Source organism: Pelobates fuscus, chromosome 12, assembly GCF_036172605.1.
Source record: "Pelobates fuscus isolate aPelFus1 chromosome 12, aPelFus1.pri, whole genome shotgun sequence".
Lineage (NCBI taxonomy): Eukaryota > Metazoa > Chordata > Amphibia > Anura > Pelobatidae > Pelobates > Pelobates fuscus.
Window position 1 is genome coordinate 111648799 of NC_086328.1, and position 25978 is coordinate 111674776.

The following is a 25978-nucleotide window of genomic DNA, read 5'->3' on the forward strand; positions in this document are numbered from 1 at the left end:
GTGGAGCAGAACAAAAACAAAGAAAAAAAGAAATAGTGAAATTAATGATGATGGAATTTGTCATAGGACTGAAGCACCAGGAGGACAGACTGCCATTTCAAGCAAAGCATTAGCATTAACCCTTTAGTTGCCCTTCAATCTGGAGGGGGTGAAAAAACAAATGAGAATCCATTGACAAAAGTGTAGAAAAAGCCAAGATTTGGTATAGTGTAAACGGTAACGTCAAGTGGCGGAATGAAACACTGCTTTCTGTTAAGGGCATGTAACGCTAGTGAAGAAGCACTGAAGGTTACGTTGTTTTCAGAGCGTAACCTTCACCGAGTCACAAACACCAAGAGCAGGACAATCGGATACGGGAAATATCACAGATGCCTGCAAGTGTTACACGAATAAAACGAGATAGGTGTTAGGTGCTAGAGCTGTAACAAAAATAAATACTTCCACAAACCGGGAGGTTTCTATTAATCACAATTTAGGCGTAAAAATAAATAAATAAGGGAAAATAAACAATTAAAGCGGCGCAGGATGACACAATTTTAATAAATCACTGAATTTAAAGAGCATTGCTCAATCATCAAAGGCTCTCAGTATTAATTTGTTTAAGTGAGAAAATTAGATCTCGGCCCGTCAAGGGATGGGAATAGGAAGAACTATTTCTTTTTATATATATATATTTGTGAGAAGTAGAGAAAGACATAAAAAAAACTTAAAAAAAATAAATATAAAAACAACAAAAAAACACGGTATTTATACAATGTACAACAGAACCGATATGCCCCAGGTAAAGAAATGTGCAATCGTTACAAGGTAGCCTTAGAGTTTTCACAGAACTAGTCATTTGTTTTTTAGTGCTTTTTCTGTGTTTTGGTAATATTTTATTGAAATCAGATTGTAGGCAGTTGAACGTACATAGCAGTTTAGTTTCAGGGCCTGTTGTTCACACTAATTTCATTGGTTTGGACTTGCAATTTTTTATATTGTTTCAAGCCATGGACATTTTAGCTATAGCTTATAAACATTTCTAGTTAAAATATTAGTACAGTCTGCACTGTAGAATTTATTAACCTTTAGAAATTAGGAGATGGTTAGAATTGTAAGTGAAAGAGCTTTATTGTAATTTTTTACAGGTAGCAACAACTAGTACAAACCACAATGAGCGAAGAAGATAAAAGGCAGATATTGAAGTCAGCAGAGGACCATTGTAACTCGTTCTGAGCTCCAACGGGTGATAACCATGTTGGGAGATGGTAGATCATTGTTAGAGAGTAGATGCTATTCATATTCTGCATTATCATGAAATTGTCTATTGATGGGATTGAAGGGCATTTGAGACATTCACTAGAACCAAAAAGCTGCAACAAAGGCCAGAGCATAATTCTAATTTTCCATAATGGGCCAGCTCCAACACCTAATGGCTCTGAAACATGTCCGTCCAACCATCTTGGGATCACTATTTTCTAAACCAATGGCGATAAAGAAAGAGAGTCTATTGCAGCATAATTTTCATATTTATTAAGGCAGAAAAAGAAAAAAAAGGCATGAAACATGCAATGTTTCAGCTTATAATTAACCAAGTTGTTACTGGAGTGCTCCTAAATGTTGAATAGCTGGCAGGGAATTTTGGGACTTGTAGTCCATCACATCTTGGAAACATGCCACCGTTTGACACCTAGTAAGCAATAATTGATTTAAAAAAAAAAAATAAGTCAATGGTCCTTTTCAGTGCTAGATAATTAAAGTGCACTCCACGGAACTACGAAAGGTAGATTTAAGAGGGTATACGGTTATTTTCTTTTTCTATATAAACTACTGATTAATTCCACTGCCCATGGGACAAAGTGACCTTTCAGAAGGAAAAATAAAATAAGTGATGATATAATTCTATATTTGGAACATGCTTAACAGTTCGAGCCCTGGAGGAAAGGCTCAGAGTAAATGAAGTCATCTAGAAACAAATCTCTCTCAATTCTGAGCTGAAAATAAATGTACCGTTCATGTAAAACAGTCTAAACATTAAGCACCTGATTCCTAATCTGGCAAATGTTGCAGATGGGGATAAAACATTTTTTTTTTCTTCAAATGAAAAAAAAAGACATTAAATTCATTATGTCTTACAGGGAAATGAAAACCATTAATGAAAACAATTTTAAATGACAGTAAAAGTTAACGTATATTTTCTTGAGACCATTTATATTATAATTCACTTTAAAAAGATGCTATTTTTAAAGGGAGAAGAAAAGCAATGACTCTCATGGTGTCTGACGGGGAAGAAGGAACAAAGCGTCAGAATCCATTGCTAACGCTAACATTCCCGTCGAATCCCCTCTTAACATTCTATGCTACGCAAGGCAGCGAGCAAAGATAGTTATGGTGCTTAACATGACTTTTAACCATTAAAGGGACACCATGAGTTAGAGCAGACATTTATTTCTACTTCATTGTTTAAATAAAACATTTAGAAATTTTAAAAATTTTTATTAAAATATGTATGAATACACTTAATGTTGAATTGTACACTACAGAAAAACAGGGCAATCTGTGGGTTCTGAAGACATCATCATAAACCACAAAACCAATACTCTAGATTTTATTTTTTTAATGTCTCCAGAAACCAGAGATAATATTAGATTCCTTTATTACACACTTTCTGTTACGTATATTACATGATAATTAGAGGTTAGTGTTATTGTGTTATGAGGGTTAATGTTAAGTGTTAGTGTAGTTTAGGGTCACGTCGGTCACAGCAGCTTATGGGAACAGGCTTCCTCGGGCACGATGTGCGATAAATGCCTTTTATTATTATTATTATTATTATTAAAAGTCTATGCCTTATAAAGTCTGTAAAGCCATCAAAAACTCTTCCCCCATCCTGAACAAAACATTTAATATTTGTGTTGTGAAAACAAACACAGCAAACAAGTGTACAGTAAGGTGGATGGCGCTAGTATAACAGTGAGTGCAACTACCCCAGGGTCTATATCCACTCACTAGACACAACATACAATATAGAGATAAAGCAAAAAAGATAGGGGGTGCACATCAAACCATATATAAAATATGGTAAAAAGGAGCCAATGCTTAAACATAGTATCAATCCACAAAGAAGATGATGTATACAGTAGATCTAAAAAGATGTTGGTCTCCCACTCTTCAAATATAGAGCATAAAGGTAGGTAGATATACTTTTATTCCAACATATAAAAATAGATAGTCTATGCATACACTGCAATAGAAGATAGATAAAACTAAGTCAGCAGGTAGTCCACACAACACGTTTTGACCGTTAGGTCTTCCACAGGTGTATGGAACACCTGAGGAACACCTAAGAGTGGGAGACCAACAGCCAAGCATTTCTGCAATCTACATGCCATTATAGTTAGAGCCTACTATGAGTAGCTCTGCATATTGTGAGTTGGAATTTGTCTTTTACATATTTTATTATCTATACAGTATTATGCTATGGAAGTTTTTCTTTTTAGATCTACTGTATACATCCTCTTCTTTGTGGATTGATACTATGTTTAAGCATTAGCTCCTTTTTACCCTATTTTATATATGGTTTAATATTTGTGTTATACAGCAACACGCAAGCAGGCGGGAAGAGCACATATGAAGGCTGTAGCATGATGATCCATATACCCATCTATCAGATTCATTCAGATCAGAATTGTTCAAATTTAGTTCAGGTCACCTTTCGTAAGAGTGTTTTTTTGTTATCGTTACACCTTTATCCATAGTAACATTGTCATCTTAAAGTTAACCATTAATGTATCTTTTGATAGGTAAATGATCTAGCACCACTCTAAACCACGCCAAGCAATTCTTGTGTTACAAAACGGACTGTAAAAGAAATTTTAAAAACCCATCCTTAATAAATGCAATTCCCATTTATGTCACATACTAAAATAGCACATTTGTTCACTCATGGATTAAACGAGAACGGACAACATTTGCTTTAAAGACTGTAAGACAGTGGCCAGAGGCGTCAAGTCACTGTTCTTAAAATTAGAAAAAAACTCGTTGAGGATCCGTGCTGTTGTTGATCAGAAGCAATTCTCGGAGGGTTATTTAATAAAGGTCAAACACTGCAGCAAGTTTGGCAAAAATACATTTGGGACAACTGTGAGGCTCAAAAGTTGGATAACATTTATAAGAGGTTTGCTGCTTACATGACAAAAAAAAAAGAAGCAATATATGCAATTTAAAAAAAAAACTCTTTATAGTTCATTAATGAAGAGCAGCAAAGTCCTCCACAACATGTTTGGGTCCAACTTTGGAATGTCTGACTGATGTTAGCCTGTCATTTTCTGTCTTTGTCGGACCCGATATGGGTTCTATGATAAATGGCGACTAGGTTAGGATTTGGGCAGAGATGAGCGGTTTGAATGCTGAGTTTACTGGGGTGTTGTCAAATCGGAGAGGTGAATGAAGTCTCTAGCATAGTTCAGGAAAGAGATCTGGAAAAGTTTTAAGGAAATTTAGCCAGCAGATGTGTTTGCTAAATCTCCAGGACAAGACAAAAAAATTAGTCATTACTATAGCTGTTTTGTTTGGGGTTATTCTGCCGTTTAAACCATTTAGAAGATAAATTCCAACCAAGATATTCCATAAGAAAATTTGTCTCGTTATTGTTGTCTTTGTTCACTCATTTTATTTCACTGTATGGAACCAGCAATGCATCAACAAGACCTGCAGGAGTTACTGGGATCAAACACCTAACAGAGTGACCCGAGGTGATAGCAATAGCAAAATGCCTAAATAATACGTTTTGTACATTAATCATAATGATTTGAATCATGGTATTAAATATTAATTGTACCTTTTTGACTCTTAGTATATTCCATTTAACATGACATCATTTCATCTTGGTAAGCCCTCTGTGAAATTAATCCTGCAGCTTTGAAATATTCCGGTTTTTTTTCCCTTTCTAAACGCGCTGTTTGTTTAGCACTGTACATACGTGTGAAAACTAACCAGGAAACTTCTGCATTTTTATCTGCAATGCTGCAGAGCACAGCTCCCCACAATACATGCAGTTTCCTTAGCAACAGGAGGTAAATGAAGCCTATAGAAGAAAAACCCATTAACTAAGAACGTGGACAGTAACTGGTTAAGTGAAAGACATGCGAGGGTCATCACGCCTCAGGGATGCGAGAATTCTGTATATATAGTCATACTACTCCGGTGTCTTTTGGTAAAATACTTTTGCATTTTCTGAATCCCTCATCAATGACGTATGTCATTATTACCTTGATATCTGAAGTCCTGGTCCAATGCAAACGCAAATCTCAAATGATCACAACTACTCGGTGGATATTTGATCCTGACATCCCGTTACAGGCCCCACTGCAAACCAAGACTCTAGACAAGGATTTAAGAAATGAATGGGTAGTAACAATGTAACAGAGATAAATTGAGTGACTTCTCCCATCTATATTTAAGTCACTCTCTCTTTTTTTTCTTTTCTACTTGAAAACATAGACGAAAGGGGTTGTGGAAAAGAGGAGCAGTAAGCAAAATGGTAGCAGCCCTTTCATTCCATGTGCAAGGGATAATTTCACATAAACCTTCAACTGTTAACCCATTCATTACTAGATTTTATTGTTTTTGAGTTAAAAAAAAAAATTAAAATTTATTTGTAAATAAAATTGTTCTAAGACAGCTAAAAAAAAAAATAATATTTATATCATACACAGTTCCTTTGCACGAAGCAGATTTACTGACCAGGGCATCATGGTGTAAATCGGCGACGTACATTTTTAGGGTGAAAGGACAGCTATTCAGCATGTTACCAACTATGAAGGTTCTAGTAAACATTAAAATGGATGCATTCTAGTCCACAGCACACATTGGTATCTAATAGGTAAACTTTGATTAATAATTTTGTTTAAAAAGCAAAAATAAAGCACAAAAAGCAAGGGACGAAGCCACCTTTAAATGAAATACACTTAGTTTAAAGAGAGAGACCCCAATATTTAATAGATCCTTTTCTTAAAAGTCTTTACCGCATCCAATTAAACCTTCTAATCCACTTGCAGAGGGTGTGAAGATAAACATGATAGATGGTATTGATATGCACTGTATATTTCACACCTACAACCTGTGAAATGAAATTATTTCATAAGTGTGGCGCACAATACTCTGTAGTGACACAGTGCCACGCTGTGGACAGCCGAATTTGCAAGATACTTCACAACTGCATTCCCCAGCCATTTTCCCTACCAAAGCTTCCAGCGTATTCCCAATTATCAGAATGTAACCAAATGTCTCCTTCTCACAGATATTTCCCTGGTAGCAGCTTTTATGTTGGCTCTCCATCTGGAGAGATGGAGTGATTTCCAATATAAAGCTCCTATAGAAGGCCTGCTGAGAACGGCTTGTATTCATAAATAAAGCTGAACTGGAAATATATCTCCATACTAAAATAAAAGCATAGTTGTTTTCAATCCATTCAAAGAATGTTTTGATGGCAGAATAGTATTTTTTTTAAGGAGATCTTTGCCACCCATGCATCATGTGTCTGCGCCTGTATTTCTTGTCTGTCATGCATCCTGTATCTTTCTCTGCCTGTATTCCCTGTCTGTCATGCATCCTGTGTCTCCTTGTCTGCGCCTGTATACCCTGTCTGTCATGCATCCTGTATCTTTCTCTGCCTGTCTGCGCCTGTATTCCCTGTCTGTCATGCATCCTGTGTCTCCTTGTCTGCGCCTGTATACCCTGTCTGTCATGCATCCTGTATCTTTCTCTGCCTGTCTGCGCCTGTATTCCCTGTCTGTCATGCATCCTGTGTCTCCTTGTCTGCGCCTGTATACCCTGTCTGTCATGCATCCTGTATCTTTCTCTGCCTGTCTGCGCCTGTATTCCCTGTCTGTCATACATCCTGTGTCTTCCTGTCTGCGCCTGTATTCCCTGTATGTCATGCATCCTGTGTCTCCCTGACTGTGCTTGTATTCCCTGTCTGTCATGCATCCTCTGTCTCCCTGTTTGCACTTGTATTCCCCATCTGTCATGCATCTTGTATCTTTCTCTGCCTGTGTGCATGCCTGTACCTGTATTTATTTTTTATGAATCCTGTTCTGTATGTCTGCATATGTAGTTCTCTGCAACGCATCCTGTAGCGGTCTCTGTTTTTCTCTTTGTCGGCTACACATCCTGCATCTGATTGTATGTGAATGCATGACTGTTATCCATCCTGTCTCTGTATGTCTGTGCTCGTATTTCTACTGCTATATATTCTGTATCAGTCTGTGTTTGGCTATCACTGTGTGTGTTCTGTGCATGTCATGTATTTCCCTAATTATGCTTTGAATTGTCTCTGTGAGTACACAACGTGTTTCTTGTAACTACCACTCTCTATTAGTTTGTGGTGTCTGTCTCACTGGGTTTTTCAATAAAGTGCAAACTGTCGAGAGTTCAAAGTGACTTGGAAGTCTGAGACCAAAGTAAGAGGAGCTCTGTAGTATGCAGTGCCACCTTCCTATTGGACTAAAAAGACATCTTAAAAGACAAGTGTTTGAGAGTTCCCTTTCTCCTCCAAGTCAGACTTAATACAGACTTAGGCCAAAAGAACCAAACTGTAAACATTGCTCACATGGCGACTTATTTTTCTAATTTGGCTATTCTGAGCTAAAACTTGCAACTCACTTTGAATTCATATTATAGTGAATAACCGAGGCAATGTTTGGAGCAGTATTTGCCAGATTACTTCTTTCTACCTCTGTCATGTAGCTCTTAACCAGTCAGCTGGTACTATGAGTTGTGTCTTTGTGCCTGTCTATGTTTTTGCACGCAACCCTTTCAACTGTCTCTAATAGCTGTCAGTGTTCTGAGAGGTCTGTCAGCGTGCTTTTGTTTCTCTCTGCGTCTTTTTGTGTCCAAAACTTTCTATGTGCACCTGCGAGTGATCAATCTTTTTACTGTATGTTTCTGTCTCTTCTTCCCTGAATGTCTTGATAGGGTATCAATCCTCCCCTAAAAAAAAACAAATAAATACAACCAAATATAGTTATGACTCCCGAGTTAACTCCTGACTAACTGAGTTAAGATGATATTAATTGATTCTGTCCATGAATAAACTTCCTAATTTTTATTTTTAACAAAATGCGTATTCTAAAGTGCTATAACCTGGTAAAATATATATCCTGCTGTAAATATATATCCCAGTTTTAAAACAGATTTACTTATTGCATAATCATTTAGTTATTGCATAATTGGACACACATACTTTAAATGTTTATTACTGATTAAGAATTTTTGTACCGAATATATTTATTTTATCAAACTGTATATGCATGACTTGTGTAATTTACTGGTATACATGTATTAAGAGTAGTAATTTATAAAATAAATATATTTAATTTTCTATCATTCTACATACTTAACATGGACTGATGGGCTTTGCAGAAATGGACACTTTGTCATTTTGTAGTCAGCCTTTGTTAATGAGCGAGTACCCACAAAACGTGTTTTCTCGCAGTGTGCCTTCTTGCTTTATGAATACATATATTTAACCCGATGGAAGGAAAAATACTGGTTTTATGAAGAATACAGCGATGTCATGCTCACTTTGTACTGGTAGGTCCCATTAGCAGGCACCTAACTGGGAATATATTAGTTTGCTGCGTTGTGATTTGCCAACCCCCAGACCCAAGCGGTTGGCTGGTTATGACTGATATAAGTGGATGTGTTTTTTTTATCTGCTTTATTTTTAAAGACAGATTTTTGAACTTTTATATACCAGGAGCCCCGTAGTTTCTTTATCACTATATGTAGTCAAAGTATTATTAAACCTACCTAGGTTCCTTGGACACTGCTGGTCCTTGTATTTAAATTTTCAGTTCCTCTTTCACAATATATATATGCATTTTGTCCCTGACCTTGACTGACCCTTTAAGTGCTTAAAGGGGCACTACAGTCACCAAAACAACTTTTAGGAGTTAAATCACTTGTTTATGCAGCCCTATCCACACCTCCCTGCATGTGACTTGCACAGCCTTCCTAAACACTTCCTGTAAAGAGTCATCTAATGTTTAAACTTCCTTTATTGCACATTCTATTTATTTTAGAATGTATTATCTTCTGCTCTGTTATTAGCTTACTAGACCTTGCAGGAGCCTCTTGTATGTAATTCAAGTTCAATTTACAGAGCAGGAGATAAAAACTTTTAAAGTAAGTTACATCTGATTCAAATTGAAACAATTTTGTTTCCATGCACACTGTGCCAGTCACAGCCAGGGAAGGTGTAGGTAGGGCAGCATAAACAGAAATAAAAGTGAATTAACTCTTAAATGGCAGAGAATTGAGCAGTGAACCTTCAGAGATATGATCTATACACCAAAACTGCTTCATAAAGCTAAAGTTGTTTTTGCATAGTGTCCCTTTAATGAGTATATATTCTTATTATATACACACACACACACGCATACATATATACATACAAGCACTATATATGATATACTGTATATGGTGGGATATGCATAAGGCTATCCTACCTATAACATAAGACCAGGGAATAATTAAAGTATTTAAAAAATTGGGCAGACTAGATGGGCTGAATGGTTCTTGTCTGCCGTATACGTATTCCGCATTTCTTATACGGACTCCAAACTTCCTTTCCTATTAATTTGGTAATGGTCTCCTCAGATTAATTATAAAAATAATCTTTGCCCGGCAGACTCCATATTCCATTCCGTAAAGTGAGCACAAACCCCAGGAGTGAAACCCAAACTTTGCATAGAATCAGCTCGAAGTGGTGCAGTCATCAATTCTTCCGGAAGGTAAAGTAGGATGGGAGGACGTATCCCTTACAGACCATTGACAGGAAGCTCAGCCTAGATTCACAGCAGCAACATATCTATTCTAACACCAACCTGCACATTAATTATACAATCCACATCGATCAATCCTGATCAAGAGTAACGGAACTAAAATTATAAAATGAACCCTCTGAGAAAGGGCTGTACTGCCCACTAATTAAGTAGCAGGCATATGACGCACAGAGTATTATAGATGAAGGATTGCATTGTATCTGTGTTCACGGAGTGGGTTTAAAGATACTGCTTAAAGTATATTAGCCAATAATTAAATGACGCAATTAGATTTAAATTATCAGAGTTAAGAAGAAGGGTAAGCGACTTATACCAAAATGCAGGAATATTTAGTTAGTCAGAGAAAGTAGGGGCACTGCGTTAGTTATAATGCAGTCTTTTATGAATAAAAGCTTTTTTTTTTTTTTTTTACAGAAATAGACTTTTCTTTCACAGTAAAGCTTGCACTTATTGAAAAGAAAAAAAAACCCACAAAGAAAATTAAATATGTATGTTAAAATTATGGATTTTAACTTTGTTTACTTATGTATCCACCTGTCTGTGTCTCTGTCTATCCCGTCTACTGTTTATTAATTCTGAAGTGCCAACAATAGACGGATGAGACATACAAATTAACTCAATAGGATGAAATGAGAAAGCTTTTTCTCTGTGCCTTTCTTGTTGGACATGTGTCTTTATATCTACCCATCATCTGGTTGTCTCTCCGTCAGTTTTACAATTCAAAGCATCCTACAACAAAATTTAATTCCATCTCTCAGAAAACAATCTGTGTTTCGGCTACTCAATGTTAACGTAAGAGGATCATAAGGAGTGATATTAACCCTTCTGGTTGATCCCCCCCATAACCAGATATAATCTTATCGCTTCTGATTAGGCCACCTATACTTCCACCCTGGGGAGTTCAGCAGGCGGGTTTAGCACTAGCCACATAGTAAGCATGTAAAACTCACTCAAACAGCCCCTGGGTGCATAGCACTCATTACACCCATATAGTGTACAGGGCACTATGCCAAGCTTTTCACCAAAGGAATAGGCTTGCTTCATGTCAGTACAAATACAAATGGCGCAGTGACATCACGGATATACAGAACTACTGTCAAGGCAGTAAAAATGTATAATGCCCACAAACCACCGTGCATCAGCCAAGCTGAGCTCCTTTAAAGATGATTCCAACCATCCCTTTGACATATTTTCCCATATTGCTATTGAAAGTTATGAAGCATTGTCTATATAATACATTAATAAAAAAAGACTTGGTGAACTAGTGCCCGCTGTAGTGGTTATGGTTCCAGGCACCAAATCCAGCCTTCTCCAGCAAAACAAGGCAATGTAGGCCAGCAGTCATTGGTCTCGGCCAATGGCTGGGGTCCTGCTTTACTCGGAAGCAACAGATACAGCGCTAGTGCTCAGCAGGACCCAGGTAAGTCCATCTCACAGTGGAGAAGAACCAGGGCACTCCGGCACTGTAACCGTTGTGGTACTCAAGAGTGTACATGATATCTCGTTACATTTTTTTTTTTACAGGAAATGTAATCCTTCCTCAAAGTGGCTTACACAACATTTACAAAATCTGTACATTGTCATTTTTCAATGTTCAAAAATAAAACAATACTAATACAATAAACAGAGATTAAATAACAAACAGTGATGTCAAGGAGAAAAAAGCGGCCTTTAATATATGACTTAATCTGTCTATAATTAGCCACACTTAGATCAACTTTCATTAACAAACACAGACGTGACTATGTTTCATGGACAATATGTCAGTAATTGATAGCAGTTTCTCATTTCCCTCTGATTATTGATTTTTTTTTTTGCTCATGCTGCTAATGACCAGAAGAGTTCAGTACGCTATACAATGATTTGCTACAGCAGACCTACAGATAATGCTTTATGAGCATATGTATAGTCTACGCAGATAGATTTACTAAGAGTCGTACCCTGCATTAGCGTACTGATGGAGTACACAGCAACAACTACTACCATTAAAGGAAACATGTTAAGCCCCATAATGCCCATCTCCCAACATAGAGCGATATGAATGCAGAATTGGAAGTGGGCAGGTAACAATGGGACACGCCAAGGAAAAGCAGAAGACGCATCTCTAAAATGAGGCACGTCAGCCATTCATGGCTGCACGTGTGTAGGGCGCTTCGGAGGCTCTCACAATGCTCGAAGGTTAACTTTGTGGAGTGTAAGCGTTTCTAGTGATGCATTACACTCATTATGATGAGTTAGAGAGACAATGCAGGTAAACAGGACAGAAACCCAACATTGGGACAGTCCTGCAGGTTATGGTGTAGGGAGATCCACTGTCTCCCAGCATACAGTGTATTATAACTGCAGCTACAAGGTTATGGTGTAAGGAGGTCCCCTGTCTCCCAGCACACAGTGTATTATAACTGCAGCTACAAGGTTATGGTGTAAGGAGGTCCCCTGTCTCCCTGCACACAGTGTATTATAACTGCAGCTATAAGGTTATGATGTAAGGAGGTCCCTTAACCATGTGTCCCCACACACAGTGTGTTATAACTGTAGCTATAAGGTTATGGAGTAAAGAGCTTCCCTGTCTCCCCTCACACAGTGTATTATAACTGTAGCTATAAGGTTACGGTGTAAGGAGGTCCCTTAACCCTGTCTCCCCACACACAGTAAATTATAACTGCAGCTATAAGGTTATGATGTAAGGAGGTCCCTTGACCCTGTCTCCCCGCACACAGTGTATTATAACTGTAGTTATAAGGTTATGGTGTAGGGAGGTCCCAGGAGCCTGCCTCCCCGCACACAGTGTATTATAACTGTAGCTATAAGGTTATGGTGTAAGGAGGTCCCCTGTCTCCCCGCACACAGTGTATTATAACTGCAGCTTTAAGGTTATGGTGTAAGGAGGCCCCCTGTTTCCCTGCACACAGTGTATTATAACTGTAGCTATAAGGTTATGGTGTAAGGAAGTCCCTTGACCCTGTCTCCCTGCACACAGTGTATTATAACTGCAGCTATGAGGTTATGGAATAAAGAGCTCCCCTGTCTCCACGCACACAGTGTATTATAACTGCAGCTATGAGGTTATGGAATAAAGAGATCCCCTGTCTCCCCGCACACCGTGTATTATAACTGCAGCTATGAGGTTACGCTGTAAGGAGGTCCCGTGTTTCCTCTTTGCCTCCATTTTTACTATTGTGTGTTTCATTTTACAAATGGTACAATGTTGCACAAAACAAGGTTTTGTTTTTTAATCAACATACAGAATACTACACACAAAAAAAACAAAATGAGAAAATACAAGCGAATGAAAGTATTCACTGTCTGTATGAATTATCATATTTTCAGCTGATTATGCGTTAGGATTGCACATTGATTCTGGATTATTAGTGAACTAATTATGGCATTTCATACTACGAAGGGTCTTATCGACACATTTGGAGGAGACTGCCTGCCTTACCGGTAACAGGAATCCAGAAATAAACCAATAGACCATATTTTAGACCCTTAGAAAATAAGACCTCACGTGGTCAGTTTCTTTGCAAAAAATGTCAACTGACGGTGAACAAATCCAGCATTTACTTTAACCTCTCTGAATGTCAAGCAAGAACTGGTCGACACAGGGGGTATCAGATCACAGAGTATGTCGCAGGAGGGAAAATAGTCAGTGGATTATCTAGTGAGAATGTGAGCCACTGAGGCTCCCTGGAGATCAGACGCTTGCTGGCTCAATGAATTTTGATATGGCTTGTTAATATACATCAAGATCAAAGCATTTTAAGAACAGCAGAGATGAATGCTGTGCTACATATTATCGGGTAAATGATTGGCACAGTGTGCAAATCCAGGAAAAGTGGATTTTCAAATCCAGGAAAAGTGGATTTTCAAATCCAGGAAAAGTGGATTGACAATGTTTGACAGTTTTGTTCGAGAAGAAATATATAGCAATCGAAACATGCATGATAGGTAGTGTATACGTGTATGAATACAATTAAGAATGCAGGGAATGGCACGTTTTGTAGTAGCAGAAAGTCTGGTGTGTATTGTGGGTCATAGGACAGGTGATTTCTTTTTTTTAAAGGAGAATTAGTTGGGTGAGTTATAAGGAATGTAACTGTATTGTAGAAAAAGGTGGTCCGTTTATGGCACAATGAATGGAACGTTTCAGAGTATGGCACAAATGTGAATAATGCTATGTATAGGAGAAGGAGAGGAAATAATATATAATAAATAAAAGGAATTTGAGTGCTGATATTTGCCAAAACAGGGAGTATGAGTGCTGCTGAGTACAAGAAATTGACCTTGAGCCTGCGGAGTAGAGGGAAAGGATTGTGAGTCCTGCCAAGTACAAGAAAAGGATTTTGCGTACTGGCGAGTACAGGAAATTGAGTTTAAATGCTGCCGAGTACAGGAAAAGGATTGTGAGTGCTGCCGAGTACAGGGAGAGGATTGTGAGTGCTGCTGAGTACAGGGAGAGGATTGTGAGTGCTGCTGAGTACAGGGAGAGGATTGTGAGTGCTGAGTACGGGGAAAGGTTTTTAAGTGCCGAGTACGGGGAGAGGATTGTGAGTGCTGCGGAGTACGGAAAAAGTATTGTGAGTGCTGCGGAGTATGGGAAAAGGATTGTGAATGCTGCTGTATACGGGAAAAGGATTATGAGTGCTGCCAAGTACGGGAAAATGATTATGAGCGCTGCCGAGTACAGGAAAAGGATTCTGAGTGTTGCAGAGTACAGGAAAAGGATTCTGAGAGCTGCCGAGTACAGGAAAAGAATTGTGAGTGCTGCTGAGTACAGGAGAAAGAACTTAAGTATTGCTGTGTTCTGGTGAAGAGTTCCAAAATAAAAGATTACCTATATATTGCTATCTAGTTTTTGTATCTGAATGTCGAGATATGTGTGTGTGCTTGTTTGTGGGAAGCTTTCACTCTGGCCCGTATGCAATGCTATAATCCATTGGTTGCTATTTACAGGTTGTGGGAGCCGGTCAGGTTGAAGACTCCCAGCTCAGACTGATAGCTGTGGTTTGGGGAATTCCATGTTAGAAACAGACCATGGTGCATCACTTTACTTTGGCGTCACCAGTATGATTTGTCTGCACTCTGTGTCTTATGAGATTGGGTTACACGGAAGCTTAGACCACGAAGGAGATGTGCTCTAAAAGGGATATAACCTCTCTAATGTAGAATGGGTTCTATAGAAAATATGCTTCCTCACTTTGTTTGAGTGTCTTTAGGATAACTGTGTGTGATCCATACGATTCTCGAACAGCAGTCAAAACATTCTCAACAAAACAAAGGCACCTTTTATTTATGTACATACTTTTTTTTTTTACTCTATATGCATAATTACAGCAATCTTTGGCACTCAGATGTTATGGACTACACCTCTCATACAGCCATAATGTTGCCAAAGTATCAGCGGAGATGTAGGTCACAAGATCCTGAGTGCAAATGTTGCCTACCCCTGTCCTACGCCTTTGAAAATCAAGTAATATATCTAAGCATGAAGCAAGTCTTTGGAGAATATAATGTTATATAAGGGTTCTGGTGGCATCCATAAACTAATCGAGCATTCATCGATTACATTATTTTCCCCCAAGACACATTTCAGTATCATGAATTATATTTTTTTATTATTTAATATAGCTGCACTCTGCCTGTTTCACAGCTGGTGCAGACAGTGTCATGCAATTTTACAAGGTTCTTCTAGTGAAATAAAATTATGTCCATGAACATTCGTGTGGCTTTCATAAGTCAGGAGAGCAGGAGAAGTAGTAATATTTTACTAAGCCTTCAGTAAGGGCAGATGTAAATAGACGCAGAGAATATAGATATCAGTTTTGGTAGTAAAAGATCTTTCGAATGGCGGCATAAAATATTGATATCACCACTTTTATTGTGATCTAAAACCTTTTTATGCTTAAAGGACCACTATAGTGCCCTGAGGGTGCCCCCACCCTCAGGGTCCCACTCCTGTGGCGCTGAAGGGGGAGGAAGGGGTTAATCCCTTACCTTTTTTCCAGCACCGGGCTCCCTCGGCGCTGGGATTCTCCTCCCTCTTCTGACGTCACCGGCTGAATGCGCATGCGCGGCAAGAGCCAAGCGCGCATTCAGCCAGTCTCATAGGAAACATTCTCAATGCTTTCCTGTAGACACTGTCATCTTCTCACTGTGAAAATCAAAGTGAGAAGTACGGAAGCGCCTCTAGCAGCTGTCAATGAGACAGCCACTAAAGGCTGGATTAACCCATAGGTAAACATAGCAGTTTCTCTGAAACTGCTATGTTTACAGCAGAAAGGGTTAAACCTAGATGGACCTGGCACCCACACCACTTCATTAAGCTGAAGTGGTCTGGGTGCCTATAGTGGTCCTTTAAAGAGACACTATAGTCACTAAAACAACTAACGTATTGAAGCAGTTTTGGTGTATAGATCATGCCTTTGAAGTCTCACTGCTTAATTATCTGCCATTTAGGAGTTAAATCACGTTTGCTTCTGTTTATCAAGTCATAGCCACACCTACCGTGGCTGTGACTGACACAACCTGCATAGAAACAAAATGGTTATATTTTCAATCAGATGCAACTTACTTTAAAAGTTTGAATCTCCTACTCTCTTAATTGAACTTGAATTACATACAGGAGGCTGGCAAGCTATTAACAGAGCAGGAGATAATAAACTCTAAATAAACTGAATGTGCCATAAAGGAAGATAACGCTACCAACTTTAAAATAGTTTGGATTTTTTCAGTCTGGACCTTAATTTGAACCATCCAGGTCCAGGTCTTAATGGTACCCTTTTGGATTTCAAGCACCCACCAAGCTTTGTTCTGGCTGAAATCATGACTAAATTTAGGCTCATTCAGAGCCTGCAACACAAAATCCAGACATTGTTAAACAGCGTGAAGAACAACCGGATTTTGCGGTCCGAATAGCCCCGAACAGCACCAGATTGTTTTGTCCTGTTCAGTATGGGGCCATTCAGACTTCAGTGAATAACCCTGCATCCTAGTATATCACCCACTGGGCAATGTTTGCATTCTTTGCATGGAGCACATGTGGTGTTATTGACCGTATAGAATAGATTGCTGTAATTATAATACAGTGGATCTTTTACTGGTACTTAACGTCTGCGTCTTTCTTTTGTTTAGTACGACCTCTGAGTAATGGGAAATCTAGATGCCCGGTCACCCTTCCGTAATACATTCTGCAGTGTCAATATCACAAGGTTCTTCTGATTGTTTTTTCCCCTCAAATAGTGAGCTAGACCTTGCTTTCATGCTGCTCCATCCGCCTCATACAACAACTACCAAAATAAGAGGTATATTAACCTAACCAGTGCCTGATCACCATGCTTACTCATGCTTTTGGGGAGTCACCAGAGTGGCTAAACGTCTAGTAATCTCCTCAGACCAAGATCTTTCTGTGGAACAGCAGATTTTTTTAAATGTGGAAGAAGAAATTTTTTTTTAGTGCCTTAAAGGACCACTCGGGCACCATAACAAATTTATCATTATGAAAGTGTGACCGTGACCGTCTCCGGAATGTCCCTTTTACCATTTTGTAGGATCACTGCTCTGACTATGGTAATTCACTGCATACCCTACAGCAGAGCTGCCCAACAGGTAAAACCTCAGATGTTGTAGAACTACAACTCCCATGATGCTTTGTCATTCTAAAGGCATTTTAGAGGCATGCAAAGCTTCATGGGAGTTGTAGTTCCACAACATCTTGGGCTCTACCTGTTGGGCAGACCTGCTCTACAGAATACAGCTGTGTCTTTACCATTTTTGCAGAGGTCTGTATTGACTGACAGTAAAAGGGGTTCTCCAGCCTGGAGATTATCCCATTAGTTTAATATATCTGTCCTGTTATGTGTGTTTGCTATATTGTCATCCAGATTTCATTTTGCTACAATTAGGAGAATACAGGATGACAAGGGCAGCACACATTGGAGTTGTGTTTGGAGGGTCCCTTTAACATATATGTAATTTTAGGGTACTGTGGCTTTAAGGGGTACTCCCGGCTACTTACACTTACTTACCATTTTCTATTGGTAAACTATCCCCTCACCGGAATCCTGCGCTGAGTTATTATATCTCACACCCTTAAGGTATTTATGAATCCAGGAAATAGGTCTCCATCCTTTTTATATAGATTTGATTAATTCAGTTACTCTGACATCATTGCTGCCTTCTGAAAAGGCACAGAAATGACTGTAAGCTTTCCCCGTGAGCCTCCGGTGCAATAAAATTATTCCAGTCTTTGTCTTTTGCTTGTATTTTAGTATTTTTTCAGCTCCTTTCCTATTTTAAATCAGTGTGAGAAAGCAGTTCATAATGTCAGCTAATAGGTCACAGGAGACGCTGTGTCTATCCAAATAAGACATTTAGATGTTTGACAATCAATAATATTTTATTATGTCAGTTCTTATATTTGAGTATCTGTCGGCCTCAAAACTGACTGCTAGTATGATCATTTATAAATATATTCATGGATGACCCAAGGAATGGAAAGCACAGATAACGCAAAAGTCAGCTAATAAATATTAGTTGTAAAATGATCTAATCGAGGGGTGCTTTTCCTTGAATAACTAATGTCAAACTGCATTCCCCATAATCCCTTGCTAGCAGCTGGCTAACAGTTTCATAATTAAGTTCTTATGGTGCCAGGTAGTCCCTGAAGTCTCCTCTCCAGCGCCAAATTTCTCAGCCCCTTCCAACATCCACTTGCTGGCAGTCCTGAAAACGGAATCCCAGGACGGCTGCTGGCTGCAGTGTCGCCGATTTGCTTAGATGGGTCACACTCTCAGCCAATTAGTGGCGCCCCATTCATAGAAAAAGCTTGAGATAAATAGATACATTTCTCAACTCATTTTGTGAATGGGGAGCCATTTATTGCCAGAGAGTGTCAGCTGCCCCGTCATTTGATTGGATACTACCAGGCATGAAATAAGCTAGTGCTGGGAAAAAGGGGGGTCTATCAGCTGCATAACTGGCTGAGAGGTAGGAGTTTAGGGAGTGAAGAAAATAATTTAGAAAAACAAATAAATGCATATTTTTTACTTTAATTGCATTTTTTTACTTCAACGTTCCCTTTATGTTTGTTCCCACAGTTCTCAATTCAGTGAATAATCCTGAAAGTGTTACACACAAAAACCTTTTTGTCACTCTGTTTTTTCTGTAAAATGATTTGTATCTTTTTTGGTTTTAAATAGTTTTTTTATTCGTTTATTCGTTTATGTGTCAAAGAAGAGAGAAACCATGTGTTCCAGTTAACAAATTATACTGATAAGCTTTTGCAAGTCACGCAGTTTACAGTGTCTTTGTGAACGTATTCTCTCTTTGATGGTTTACCAAAAGTTTTAAATCTTTACAATTATACATTAACATAGACATACAATTTAAATTCTGGCCAAAGTCGCTCCGTCACTGAGTCAAAGGCTGTAATGGACAAGGGAGGTGTCCATTAGCTGAACTCTTGTTGGGTCAATTTTTTATTCTAAGACTTTTTAAGTTATATTAGTCAATTAAATCAAGATCTCATATTTATTTATATATTTTCTCCAGGGTTGGCACACCACTTCGTATCTATCCATCATAGAGTTGAGAACACAAAAATATTTTTGCATATCAAACTGATAGTCTAACTGAGCCATGAATTTATTCAAATGGGGAATTTCGGTTTTAAGCCAGTACCTAGCTAAGGAGATCTTAATTGCCAAGAGAAAATTGATGAGATGGAGGTTTTTAGGTTTGGTCAGCGTGGCATATCCCTATGGAATAGGAATAGCTGCGGAGTAACCAATATTTTAATACCAAAGACATTACAAATTAAGGAATGATAGCTATCTTTTTTGTATCCTGTCCCTTGTTTGTGAAGGGCAATGATCTTTTTTCTTAACTTTGTGGACCATTCTTTTGACTCAGCCATATTTCTAACATGCAGTCAAACTTGACACTCAACAAACCCCTAGCTAGTTCAGGTATTTCAAGTGTTCCAGCTTACATCACTATAAGTGGATAGGAAAGCATGTCAAAATCAAAAGATAAATTTAAAAAAACATTGAAAAACACATTTCCAATATATCTTAGGGTTTCAGTGTACTATAAGCAAGAACATTTGAATTCGGCAATGTTTTTACAAAGTATGCAGTTAGCAAGTCCTTACCTGCTGTGCCCCTGTTAAGCACTGAATACAGGTAGGAGGTTTCGGGGATTTTTCAGTGCAATACTCCTCCAGCAGCACCTCCTCTTGGTCACTCTTATCCTGCACATTCTTTCTACCAAGCTGCCCGTAGTCTGATCTACCCCAAGTGAAAACCTTTCCAGTGTCTACAAATTAAACAGATTTAAAAAGTTTCTTACAGACTGTTTGCAGTTACATTTTAACATACAGAACAAAGTAACAGCTGTTAAAATAAGAAGATTTTTTTATTTTTATTTATTAGAATTGAATCCATGTACAATGAGAGATGGGTATTAGAAATTCACCTTAATCTGATAGCATACCGTTGCCGCGCATTAGGTCTCCTCAGCCGGCGGGCGGGATCAGTCTCCCAAGCCGGCTGACGTGATGAAGGGGAGGAGCGGCGGCGACCCGAAACCACCGCCGAGGGTCTCAGGTAAGTCACTGAAGGGGTTTGCACCCCTTCAGCAACTGGGGATGGGTGGTGGAAGGGAGAGGGGACCTGCAGTGCCAGGAAAACGGGTTGTATTCCAGGCACTGGAGAGTCCCTTTAAATGGCACTGTGAGGGTTAAATAAATTGATATGGCATGCTCTTGTTGTGCCAGTCAAGCATTCAAGTAAATAAAAATAAAAAGTATTGCATAGAAAAAATTTTACAAAAATAAAACCATCTTTTTATTAGCTACTGAATTGTACAAATAATCCTAGTGGTGACAGTTTTGATTTGGCATTTCACTGCTTAGTAAATAAGCTCCTTTTTTTATGCAGCATTTATATGATATTGGATATAATTTATACTTTCCTGCCAATACAAGTAATCTGTTCTTTGCTTTATCACATGCAGTTTAAATATACATTGAGTGATAATGCACATCTTGAATGTGAATTATTTATTCTTTAATAAAAGTCAAAACACTTTAAAAAGTGCCCTGCTATTTTAATATAAGACAGCAAGTGCAAAACATATCAAAGGGCAAATGTCTAGAAAATTAATGAGCCAACATCTGTCACCAAAGTCACTTACAGTAAAAGCTGATGTACGCGACAATAATTTACTAGATATAAAAAGCCACGTAATCAATCAAGTGGCACTAAACATTGGAGGTCATGTGTAACAAGCTATTCTGGGGCAAAATTCTAAAAGTGGAGCAATTGCCATGGCAACCAATGGAATATCCCTCCCAGTTGTTCCACTTTTACAAGCATACCCCTGAAATGTTTAGAACACATAGGTGTCATTGGAGGTTATCAATATGTTGCAAAGAACTGATGCTTAGCTTCACTATTGGGGCTACCATCTTGGAAAAGAAAAGCATGTTCATGGAGAGCTATTCCCTTTTAATAGTTTGTACATTGTTTTATACAATTTATTACATCTTTGGTGTTTTTTTTCATCTGTTACTTGTTTTGTATCCTAACCATCATTTGTGAATATACTTTTTTTTTTTTTTTATTAATCGTTACATCCGTTTTTTGGCCAGAAAAGTGACACTGACACTTTTTGACCAGTTTTATAACGGTTTAATAAATAAGAACATATAACAGACCAAAAAGATCACTTTCCAGATCACTTTGATAATTGTTCCCAACATTTTTTTTAAAAGGACAGTGATATATCAAGGGTAAGGAAATCAAAGTAGCCAGATCCACATGTCAAGAAAGTTATTCTGATTGTGCTTCCAGAAAGTTTAAAGGGACACACTAAGGACTAAAACACCTTTAGGGTAATAAAACAGTTTTGCTGTATAAATCATGCCGCTGCAGTCTAACTGTCGGAATCCTATCCTGACAAACAAGACTTTTTGTTCCGTTTATTCTGTTCCTTTAAAACAAGTTCCTACACTGATTATGTTTCACCACTAGTGACCTCTCTTGCCTCTAGTTTTGAAACTTACCATATCATCCTCACCTGCCTGAACTCAGGGCCGGCCTTAGGGGTGTGCGAGCTGTGCAACAGGGGCGCCGGGCGGCCGAAACAGCTCGCAGTCGCTCTGTCACTGGCCGGCCCGAGATTGTGTGAGAGCTGAGCCGCGGTCAGTTTCCGGAGCGTGGAGGAGGAGCTTGGGGGCGCAGCCGCACAGGCGCAGCGTCTAAGTGCTGCGACTTCACAGAGAGCCGCGGAAGGATCCGCTCAATGTGTGAGGGCGGCAGCCGGTGCTCTGCAGACAGGGAGGGAGCAGCAGCCTTCAAAGTAAGTACCTGTTCTTATTTATTTATTTTTAAGCCAAACATCTTTCATTAAATGGGGGCAGGGTCTAATTAAGGGGGGCAGGGGACTAGGTAAGGGTGACCCTGGGTCTAATTAAGGGGGGCAGGGGACTGGGACTGGCTATGGGTGACCCTGGGTCTAATTAAGGGGGGCAGGGGACTAGGTAAGGGTGACCCTGGGTCTAATTAAGGGGGGCAGGGGACTAGGTAAGGGTGACCCTGGGTCTAATTAAGGGGGTCAGGGGACTGGGACTTGCTATGGGTGACCCTGGGTCTAATTAAGGGGGGCAGGGGACTGGGACATGGGTGACACTGGGTCTAATTAAGGGTGGCAGGGGACTGGCTATGGGTGACAATGGGTATGATTAAGGGGGGAAGGGGACTGGGCATGGATGACAGGGTATGATTGAGGGGGGCAGGGGTTTGATTAAGGGAGGCAGGGTCTGATTAAGGGGTGCAAAGGGTTGATGAAGGGGTGCAGCCTGGGGATTGATGAAGGGTACAGGGTCTGATGAATAGAGGCAGTATCTGATGAAGGGGGGGCAGGGCCTGATGAAGGGGGCAGGGGTTTTATTGAAGAAGTGGCCAAGGGTTTTGGTGAAGGGGGTGAAGGCGGCATATTGTGTGCCTGAAATTGTCTAGAGGGGGCCAAACAAAGACATGGGTTTAAGAAATGAGGGAGAGGCTATACATGCTTAGTGTTGTAAAATGGTTAAATATAGTGTACTGACAACATTGCTCTTGTTTCTACAATACATACTTTGTGGATTATACTATTAAAGTGGTACTGTCACTGTCTGGGAATTTGCCAAATGTGCAAAGACCCCCTACAGTGACATTGAAGCTGATCTATAGTTGATCTATATCTTCACTACTGTGTTAGCATGTGATTTTTATGTTGTGATTTTTAGGTTTATTTGTTCTACACATGTAATGTTATGTTTCCATGTGTTATGTTATTTAATCCATACCTGGAAATACAAGGTTTGGATGTCTTATTCATTTGATGAATACCTGCAATGCTTATTTATTTATCTATACTTTATTTGGCGCAAATGTTGGCGTACTACATTTAGGAAATTCATATTATCTGTACACTGCTGCTGCGAATCTTGCATTTCTTTTGTATCTATACTTAAAAGGGCCTCTCTTTTAAATATATATTTTTTTTATTATATCGTGTAGCAGCATTATGGGTCCCAAAAAACTGTCAGGTGCTCAGAATCGAAAACGAAGGGCCCTTATGTATTATCTCTAAAAAACAATGTTAAAAAGATTGCAGTTAGCTGTTTTTTTCTGTATTTAATATATTTAATATACATTATTGTTACCAGTCAATCCAGTTATTTATTATTGTACTTGTTTGCACTTGCACTTAAATTATCTGTAATTAAAAAACAGTTTGTTACAAAGACTGTTTTCCTCTTTGTGTATGTTTAGGGGGGGCGGGGGAGGGCGCCACAAGATTAGCTCGCACAGGGCGCCTGAACACCTCAGGCCACCCCTGCCTGAACTGATTAAGATCCCACAAAAGGTAACACCCAACTCACCACACCACCTTTGCATTGAAGTTGATGATTGCCTGAAACACTTCAGATCGTGGCTCCTGTGAGCTAACCTGTGGACTTGCCTTCAAACCTGCTTCACACCAACTTGCTTCAGACTTGCCTAAACGGCTCTGCATTCCTGCTTTACTTACTAACCTGCTCCATACCAGCCCGAACAACAAGTCTGCATTCCTGCTTGACTTCCAATCTGCACAATACCAACCTGAACTTCATAACTATCCAGCTTTATCCTGCCATCCTGATTTATACCTGCTTAATCCATACAACCTCTCTGCTCTATACCTGCCTGAATAACCACTCTGGACTTTGTCTCAACGTAATATTACATGGTGTTATTTTCCTGCTTGAGCAATACTCCTTCAAATAGGGGGTGTACTAACTAAAGTTCTCTATATATATCTATATATAATGTTTATGTTCTATTTAGGGCATATTGCCTAAATCCCTTTATTTCTGTTCTCTCTCTTTCCTATAATTTCAGTTATATAATGTCCTGTTTATTCTTTTATGTCCAAATCCAGCAATAAATAACCTATTGCTAACTCTGGCCAAAGTCTCATATCTGACCTGCTCAGAATCATGACATTAACTGCTCAATTCGCTGCCACTTAGGAGTTTAATCATGCAGCCCTAGTCACACCTCCATTGGCTGTTTTAGGATATGATCCATACACCAAAACTGCTTCATTGCTTAGAGTATCCTATAAGGTAGTGTACCGAAACTGGCACTAGCATAGCAGAAATGCCCACAATCCTATCAGCTGTTTGATTGCATTATGCTTGTAATTGTGCCTACAGGCAGTAATCCGTTCTCTGGTCGCTGAAAGCTGCAATCTCAGCAAAGCTTAACATCATCAACTCGGAGCCCAGATTTATAGAATGTGTTTTGTTATGTTTTTCAAACTGTAACAGTAGCCAGCCGTGTGACACAGCCATTTACTAAACCACAAATTGCTGGAAATTCACTGGGTAATTGCAGATTTAAAAAGATGAGCGGGACGCACAGCTGACTTGGGAAATTCCTGACAATTAATGTTTAGCCCCAAACCACCTTGAAACATATCCTGATGGGACCAAACAGAGCTTTACTGAATTGGTGAAAATATTTATTTTTATTCAGTCGAGCTACTTTGGCTTAAAACCCACTGCAATTCACTGATAAATCACAGTTTATCATCATTATTGATCAAGAGCTCTAATTGCTACAGTAGATAATAGCTCCCTCTTGTGGTCAATATTTACACTATCAAAGAGAATGTGTAGATTGACAACTCGTTTAATATAATAAGAATAACAAAGTATTTAACCAGGAAAGGTACATTCAGATTACTCTGGTTTCCAAGTACGTCCTGGGGATGTTACCTTAGCCCAACATCCAGGGGTTGTTACTATCACCCAATTTAATGGTACTCATTTTATCTACCTCGGAAGGATGAAGGGCTGAGCCTGCAAACCAAGGGTTAGAACAGATTCTGCTGATGTATTAGCCCACTGAGCTATTTCACCGGCCTATGCATTTATTTTAATATTAGGTAAAGGGCCAATGTTGGACACCCTTGAGAAGAATCAGTTGCCTTACTCTACTTGCATTCAGGAGTCAAAGAAACATGCCTCGGCACCCTGGTAGACCTGGATTTTCCACCAGAAGAGTTAAAAGTTTGCTACAGATCCAGGCATCAAACAGTGTCTGCGATGGCTTGTTTGGAACTGCAATGCTACCGGTCATGCTCTAGTCATCATTCCACCTGAGTGAACCAGAACGTATGTGTGATGGGGACACAGTGAAAGAATAATCTCCTTTCCAAGATGTAATGAGAATCATTACTTGCGGAATAAATTATTTAAATCACTAAGTATTAAACTGAATGGATTTCTAAATACTGCAGCAAAACATTTATAGAAGTGTATAAATTATTAAAAGTCTTCTGATAAATTAATCCGCACTTGGATTGAATAATTTCCATGCTCAGGGCTCTGGGATATCAAAGCGAGGAGTGCGGTGTGCAAAAAGCTTTTGATCCGTTGAGTCCTGAACAGGTAATCAGAGCATTGCAGAATAAGCTAAAACTTTACCCTTTGGTACCTGGAGAGTTAACCATTCAGAATAGGAAATAACAGTATTTAATACTCTTCTATCACAGTGCCACTAAACAACTGATATTTGGTGTATGTACACTGGCTGCAGAATAGTGCACAATTCCCAGAT

At 39.0% G+C, this 25978-nt stretch overlaps 1 protein-coding gene across 3 annotated transcripts in view; it reads right to left on the minus strand.

Moving 5' to 3' along the window:
* SERGEF (secretion regulating guanine nucleotide exchange factor) overlaps positions 1–25978 on the minus strand; it is a 265437-nt gene that overhangs the window by 200768 nt on the left and 38691 nt on the right. For all 3 annotated transcript variants that reach the window (XM_063437926.1, XM_063437927.1, XM_063437928.1), the window contains exon 9: positions 19978–20141. In XM_063437926.1, coding sequence (XP_063293996.1) covers positions 19978–20141 — 164 coding nt within the window. The remainder of the gene's footprint in view (positions 1–19977; positions 20142–25978) is intronic.